Here is an 8,124-nt window from a genome sequence, read left to right on the forward strand (position 1 = left end):
TGCCACCAGGCTCACTCAGGTACTGACCTCATTCCAGCCTTGGTTAAAACATGGACAAAAGAGCTGAATCCTAGAGGTGAGATGAGAGCGACAGCAAAGCTGTCAAGGCTGCGTTCGACCTAGTGTGGCATCAAGGAGCTTTGATTAGATTCCAGTGTGTAATTTACTATTGCGTATGTTATTATCTATATAAATCACCCTGATCATCTTGATTAGATTCCAGTGGGTAATTCATTCCCGAGTATGTTATTCTATATATGGGCTATCCCGAACCCCTCAATTAGATTATAATCTGTACTTTACCCAGTTTTCTGTAATGCTGGATGTAATCATCCCAATCCACTCGATCAAATTTCCGTCTGTAGCTCACTCTTGCTTGTATTATTCTGCCTGTTAACACCCCTCATCCCTTGTTTAGATTCCAGCCTATTATACCCTCCCTTGAATTTAGCCAACCTTCAGCAAATTTCTATGTTTATTCATTTTGAGCTTTCTGCAGCGACTAATCTGTAATCGCTCTGTCTGATGTTATAACACCGTCTTTCATGGTACATATTTTACCTAGCATGCTATGCGAATGTGATAGCACCCCATTCTATATGTAGGAGTCCCACGAGCAAGCGCAATGCGCGTTTACAGGCACACGTGTGGCATGACAGCTGGGAGCATGCGCACTGATGGGCCCGAGGTAGGAAGGGAGAATGATGTCAGTTTCCGTCTAACACTGACAGTGATGGTTCCGAGAAACTCCTTTCACAGGGGGAGAGGGGAAGCATATCCAGATTTTTCCTCGAGTAATGTTTGACTGGAGTCGTGTGGTGAGTCTTTCTTATATCTGCTTCACTCGCTTGATAATTTTGGTGGTTTATAGTTTGCTGCGAATGTTAAGCTGCACTCCTCAATCTTCTGCCTTTATCTTATTCATACATGGGACCTGAACGTATTTAGCATCTATATTCCACGCTCAATTGTGCCATTCTGAGTTCCAGACTTCAGATTCCTGGGGTTCGATTCTAGAGAGTGGTGCTGGAAAAGCACAACAGGTGAGCAGGAGAATCGACGTTTCGGACAAAAGCCTTTCATCAGGAAATCCTGAGGTTCGATGTCAGCTTGAATGAGAATGTTAGGCATTTGCTGAGCTCCTTGAATTCAGAGGTGCAGAGCTGGAGAAGATGATAGGAGTAGTAAGGGACCAGACTATGCTCAAAGATTGGCATTTTATAATGGAGCTGCGACATCACCAGGGGCCTGTGTGGGTCAGCAGGCACAGCAACCATAGATTAAATGAACTTGGTGTGAGGAAGTTGAGAACCAGCCGTGATCTGGAATGAAATGAGGTCATTAGACCTGAAACTTAACTGAATTGTCTGTCCATTGATGTTGCCAGCCATAGTGAGACACTCCAGCAATTTTTATTTTGATTCTGTTTCTGTTTTCAGATTTCCAGTATCCACAGTTATTTGTTGCTTGTTTACTGATCTGGATGATCTCGGATTTATGGGGAATAGAATGTTTCAGGCCTTCAGGAGTGTGACAGAAGAATCAAACTCAAGAGGTGACAAATGCATGGATGTAATTTTCAGAAGCATATGAACTGAGGTGGGGCAGGGTCAGAAATTATTCCTGAGATTTGAAGCGGTGGTCACAATGAAAGTGTGGACATGCAGTTGGAAGCTCATCCGAGCAGTAAATCATTTACCAAGCTTTCAAGTGGCTAGTTCAGCCTCACACATTTGACATGAAGATAGATGGAACTGGTGGCTGGAGAGTGGTGTTTGCAGTGTGATTTGGACATAATGGATTTGAATTTCTCATTATTTAATTGTGCAAAATTTATGTCAAACGTTTTGTATTAATGATACCTAAAATCTCTCCCATTTCTCACTCTGTCTGTCTCTGTCCCTCTTACTGCCTTTCCTCCTCCAGGGATTAGACTCACGTGTAAGTCCAGACCAGGAAGTGAGGTTTCTTCATTGAAGAACATTGTTGGATCAGTGACAATCCATCCATGTTTGTGATCACTATTTCTGAGTTTTGACCCCATAAATGATCAAAATAATTCAGGTCTCTATAGTTTTCTGATTTCTCAATCATTCCTTTTTTTTGTTTCAGATCATTTATATAAAGTGGGAATCAGTTTAGCTCAGTTAGCAGGATTGTTGGTTTGCAGAGCAGTGTGATGCCAACCTGCAGGTGTGTCAGGAGGTGGGATGCATCAATGAATCTCTGCCCACATAGAGAGCAGGAGAACTGCCTCTTTTCGGTGTGAATGCATCTGATGTTTGCTAGCACCGATGGGGAACGGAATCCTTTTGCACAATCCCCACATTTCCATGGTTTCCTCGAGGTGGAGGGGGGTGCTGTGTTGCTCTAGGTTTTCAAATTACAGACGGAACAGGTGCACAGTCACTGCCCACTGTTAGTGGTGACAATTTGATCCCCCAATCTGAATAAATGGTTTGAAGCACTTTTCACAATCAGCTCACTGAATCTCCCTCACTCGGGTGTCTCAGTATTCTTCCTGCCGCACCAGTGTCCAAACTCTCTCAGGCAGACAAAAGCAAACATTTCTTCTCAATTTGAATGACTGCTGATATTCAAGTCCCAATGAATCAAGTGGCTCTATTGGAAGTTGATGGAGCAATTGTTTTCAGATTTCTTTCCTCATGTCTTCCTGCAAAAGAAAATCACAAAGGAAGCGAGGAAGCGATTATTTTCAGTGTAGTTAAATAAACATAGGTGTCAATTCCTGTAGATTGCCAGATGCCTGCTGATCACATTATCCAGGACACACTCCAGTTGCTACAAGTAAACAATGCCTCCCCTCCCCACCCCACCTCCCAGGATGAGAAATGGAAAGGGGGAGACATTGCTTTGTTTCCAGATGTTGCCAGAGGGTGGGAGTTTCACTCTGAAACTTACAGGGCTACTTCTGCATTGTGATATTCACAATGGGAGGCGCGGGGTGGACAGTGGGCCCGCACTGCACCTGCATTGCCCTGCAGCTGAGGCACGTGGGGAGGGGAGGACACTTTGCAGACTCCCTTCACTCTCCTTTAAGTCAATGGAGTTTGGGTTCAAGCAAAGCATGGGGTTTCATTTTAGCTTCACACTAACAGAAAACCCCCTCCTCTGTGAATCCAACACTTTCCTCCCCCTCAACTCCATAGAAATCATGATTTGTGAGAGTCTGGCGTTGAAGTTGCTACTATATGTGCTGTAGGGGGTTTGGGAGAAACAGTTTATTTTATGAACCATTTCAGTTCAACCTCATCCTTGTCATTCAAATCCTAATTTTACACAGAGGTTGGTTCATGTATGGAATGATCTTCCTGAGGAAGTGGAGGATGCGAGTACAATTAAAAGACATTTGGATAAGTACATGAATAGGAAAGGTTTGGAGGGATACAGGCCAGGAGTAGGCAGGAGAAACTAGTTTAATTTGGGATTATGTTTGGTATGGACTGGTTGGACCAAAGGTCTGTTTCCATGCTGTATGATTTCATGGTATGTCCATAGTTCCTTGAAATGAAGTTGCAGGTAGACAGGATAGTAATGATGATATTTGGTACACTTCACAGGACATTGGTTAGAGCACTTTGATGCAATTCTGGTATCAGAGATCTCACCCTGACACACCATCCACCTGAGATTGTAACTAAAATTGACTGGGACACAGAATAAAATCTTAAAATCCCTGCAGTGCATAAAGATGCCATTTGGCCCATTGAATGCATTGGATATAGGAGTTGGGAGCTCATGTTGCAGCTGTACAGGATGTTAGTTTGGCCACTTTTGGAATATTGCGTGCAATTTTGTTCTCCTTCCTATCGGAAAGGTATTGTGAAACTTGAAAGGGTTCAGAAAAGACTTACATGATATTGCCAGGATTTGAGGTATCGGGAGAGGTTGAATACGCTGGAGCCCTTGTCCCTGGAGGGTCAGAGGATGAGGGGTGACCTCATAGAGGTTTATAAAATCATAAGGGGCATGGATAGGATAAATAGACAAAGCCTATTCCTTGGGGTAGAGGAGTCCAGAACTAGAGGGCATAGGTTTAGGATTAGAGGGGAATGATATATAAAAGAGACCTAAGGGGCAACTTTTTAACACGAGGTTGGTGCATGTTTGGAATGAGCTGCCAGAGGAAATGGTGGAGGCTGGTAGAATTGCATCATTTAAAAGTCATCTGGATAGGTATTTGAATAGGAAGGGTTTAGATGGATATGGGCCAAGTGTTGCCAAATGGGACTAGGTTGGGATATCTGGTCAGTATAGACGAGTTGGACCGAAGGGTGTGTTTTCATGCTGTACATTTCTATGATTCTGTGATTTTACAAACCTCTATAAGTTAACTCCTCAGCTTTCGATGCTCTACGGAAAACTGCTCCATCCTATTCAGCCTCTCCTTTTACCACAACTTCTGCAACCCTGGCGACATCCTTATCAATCTTTTCTGCCTCTTTCAAGTTTCACAATATCTTTCCTATCCTACAGCAGGGAGACCAGAATAGAATGCAATATTCCAAAAGTGGCCTAACCAATGTCCTGAACAGCTGTAACATGACCTCCCAAGTCCTCTATCCAATGCATTCAATGGGCCTAGCGGTCTTTTTCTGCACTGCAGGGATTTTATGATTTTATCCTGTGTCCCATCAATTTTAGTTACTCTCTCTGGTGTATGGTGTGTCAGGATGGGATCACTGGTACCGGAATTGCATGCAATACTCCAAAATTGGCCGAACTAATGTCCTGGACAGCCGCAACATGACCTCTCAACTCCTATACTCAATGCACTGTCCAATAAAGCCAAGTGTGCCAAACACCACCATCACTATCCTGCCAACCTGCGAGTCCACTTTTAAGGAACTATGAACCAGTCATCGAGTCATACAGCATGGAAACAGACCTTCAGTCCAATCAGTCCATGTCAACCATATTCCTAAATTAAACTAGTCTCTCCTGCCAGCTCCTGGCCTGTATCCCTCCAAACCTTTCCTATTCATGTATTTATCCGAATGTCTTTTAATTGTACCTGCATCAACCACTCCCTCAAGAGGTTCATTCCACCCATGAACGACCCTCTGCGTAAAATTAGTATTTGAATGGCAAAGGTAAGGTTGAATTGAAGTGGTTCATTAAAATAAACAAATTGTTATTTCCATGGAGGGTGGAGTAAAGTGTTGGATCACAGAGGAGGAGGAGGATTCCTATAAGTGTGAAACTAAAATGAAACCACGTGCTTTGCATGAACTCAAACTGCTTTCACTTGGAGAGCGAAGGGAGTTTGTAAAGTGTCCCTCACTACGTGCCTCAGCGACAGGACAGGGCAAGCTCAGTGCGGGCCCATTGTCCGCCCGGCCCCAATTGTGGACGTCACAATGCGCAAGTATCTATGAAACTGACAGGGCGAAACTCCCTCCCTCTGGGCAACATCTGGGACCAAAGCAATGTCTCTCCCTTTCCATTCCCCATCCTGGGAGGGGGAGACTCTGCAAAGGTGCTCAGATGCTCTCTGTCTCTCTTAAATGTATTTTCATTGTGTATTCACCTCAGTTTGGTACCTATACAGTTTGCACCCTAGAAAAGTATTACTTCTTTCCTCATGTTCACATTTAAAAGGATAATTTCTCATGGACCCGGGCAGCATTTAAGGGATAGGCAGATTGATATAAAATGTGGTCACATGTTGCTTCATATGGTATATATCTGATATTGTTGGCTGTTGTAAAAGCTTCATAGCTATTGTCTCCTAAAAAGTAATGGAGTTATATCCTGTATTTCTTGTCTTTTTTTATTTAATAGGACAGAAGGAAGTTATTCAGCAACTTTACTGGCTTTCTATTCTCGAGCAGCCTTGATATTTCATTTTCAAATCCCTTGTTTTAGCTCCATTTCCAGCACCTTTCTAGGCAGCTTGTTCCAAGTCATTATCACCGAAATGAAGATTTCCTCCATACACACTTAAGGCTATCTGGCTGCATGAGGGTTTTCAGGTTTCTGTGTCCTGGATAATGTGTGATCAGCAGGCATCAGGCAATCTATAAGAATTGCCAATTGTGTTATGTTAATTTAACTGTACTGACTGTGATCACTTATTTTGTGAATTTCCTTCTGCAGAAAGACATGCGGAAAGAAATCTGAAAGCAAATAATACATTGACTTCAGACAGAGCCACTTGATTCATTGGGACTTGAATATCAGTAGCCGTTTAAATCCAGAGGGAATGTTTGTTTTGGTCTGCTTGAGAAAGTTTGGACACTGGTGCGGCAGGAAGAATATTGAGACGCCCAAGTGAGGGAGATTCAGTGCGCTGATTGTGAAAAGTGCTACAAACCATTTTCTCAGCTTGGGGAATCAAAATCTCGCCCCTCACGGTGGGAAAGATTATGTCCCCGTTCTGTTTGTAATTTCAAACCCAGAGCAACACAAGGAAAGCTCCCCACTTGCGGAAGCCGTGGAAATGTAGGGACTGTGGGAAAGGGTTCCCTTCCCCATCCGTGCTGGAAATGCACAGACGCGTTCACACTGGGGAGACACCATTCACCTGCTCTGTGTGTGGGAAGGGATGCGGTTGGCTGTGCAGCCTGAAGAGACACCAGCGAGTTCACACCGGGGAGCAGACGTTCATCTGCTGCCATTGTGGGAAAGGATTCATTCAGACTTCCCACCTGCAGACACACCATCGGGTTCACACCGGAGAGAGGCCGTACTCCCGCTGTCAGTGTGGGCAGAGATTCATCGATGCATCCCACCTCCTGACGCACCAGTGCGCTCACACCGGGGAGAATCCATTCACCTGCTCCAAATGCGAGAAATCATTTGTCAATTCTTCTGGCCTGTTGAACCATCAGCAGATCCACACCAGGGAGAGGCCGTTCACCTGCTCAGTGTGCAGGAAGGGATTCAGTCAGATGGGAAACCTGCAGATGCACGAGCAAGTCCACACAGGAGAGAAGCCATTCACATGCCCTGCGTGTGGGCAGATGTTCACTCAGTCATCTACTGTGCTAATCCACCAACGGGTCCACACTGGGGAGAGGCCGTTCAACAGCTGTGATTGTGGAAAGGGATTTGTGAATTCTTCCAGGCTACAGACCCACCAGTGGGTGCGCACTGGGGAGAGGCCATTCACCTGCTTCGGGTGTGGGAAGGGGTTCAGTCAGGTGAACAACTTGCGGACGTACCAGAGGGTCCACACCGGGAAGAGGCCGTTCACATGCCCCGAGTGCGGGAAGGGATTCAGTCAGATGGGCTATCTGCAGACGCACCAGCAGGTTCACACCAGGAGAAGCCCTGCATGTGCTCCGTGTGCAGGATGGAGTTCACTCAGTTAGCTGCACTGCTGACTCACCAGCGGGTCTACACCGAGGAGAGGCCGTTCACCTGCACTGACTGCAGGAAGGGCTTCACCTGCTCCTCCCACCTGCAGAAGCACCAGTGAGTTCATGTGCTATTGCAGGGAGATTGAAGGAGCGATAGCCAAGTGTTATTTTTGACTGGACTATCAACTCAGCCCGGGGTTCGAATCCTGCTGTGGCACATGGCGAAATTGGAATTTGGTCAGAAATCTGGAGTTCAGAATCTAATGATAAACAGTTTTGGGCTGAAATCCCCTTCTGATTCACTCATGTCCTTTTTAGAGAAGGAAACTACGGTTGCGGGAAAGGAATCACTCCATCGTCCCAGCTGTATTCTTTACCCACTCTGGCCGATACATGATTCCAGACCCACAGCAGTGTGGTTGACTGTTGACCGCCCTCCCCACCCCTTCCCTCGGCAAGTGAGCAGGGAGAAACTTACTTGGATGCAGTGTGTAGGTTGAAATTGCTGAGTGAGGCAATACTTCCTGTGGGTTAAAGCTGTATCAAGGATCCAATTACAAAGGGAGAGCTGAAAATGTGTTGCTGGAAAAGCGCAGCAGGTCAGGCAGCATCCAGGGAACAGGAGAATCGATGTTTCGGGCATAAGCCCTTCTTCAGGAATGAGGAACGTTTGTCCAGCAGACTAAGATAAAAGGTAGGGAGGAGGGACTTGGGGGAGGGGCGTCGGAAATGTGATAGGTGGAAAGAGGTCAAGGTGAGGGTGATAGGTCAGACGGGGGTGGGGGCGGAGAGGTCGGGA

The 8,124-nt window shown here is 45.5% G+C and overlaps 1 protein-coding gene across 4 annotated transcripts in view; it reads left to right on the top strand.

Annotated features, from left to right (window-relative positions):
- Positions 1-626: 626 nt before the first annotated feature.
- The window catches only part of LOC122543532 (gastrula zinc finger protein XlCGF7.1-like), a 25,229-nt gene continuing 17,731 nt past the window's right edge, over positions 627-8,124 (top strand). The window contains exons 1-4 of one of the 4 annotated variants that reach the window (XM_043682329.1): positions 629-818; positions 949-1,043; positions 1,440-2,064; positions 6,121-7,944. In XM_043682329.1, coding sequence (XP_043538264.1) covers positions 6,510-7,337 — 828 coding nt within the window. In that variant the 5' untranslated portion in view covers positions 629-818; positions 949-1,043; positions 1,440-2,064; positions 6,121-6,509 and the 3' untranslated portion in view covers positions 7,338-7,944. Of the gene's footprint in view, positions 819-948; positions 1,044-1,439; positions 2,065-6,120; positions 7,945-8,124 lie in introns of those variants that run through there. The other 3 variants (XM_043682330.1, XM_043682331.1, XR_006310078.1) reach the window with 3 other exon arrangements.

This window comes from Chiloscyllium plagiosum, chromosome 44 (assembly GCF_004010195.1).
Source record: "Chiloscyllium plagiosum isolate BGI_BamShark_2017 chromosome 44, ASM401019v2, whole genome shotgun sequence".
NCBI classification, from domain to species: domain Eukaryota; kingdom Metazoa; phylum Chordata; class Chondrichthyes; order Orectolobiformes; family Hemiscylliidae; genus Chiloscyllium; species Chiloscyllium plagiosum.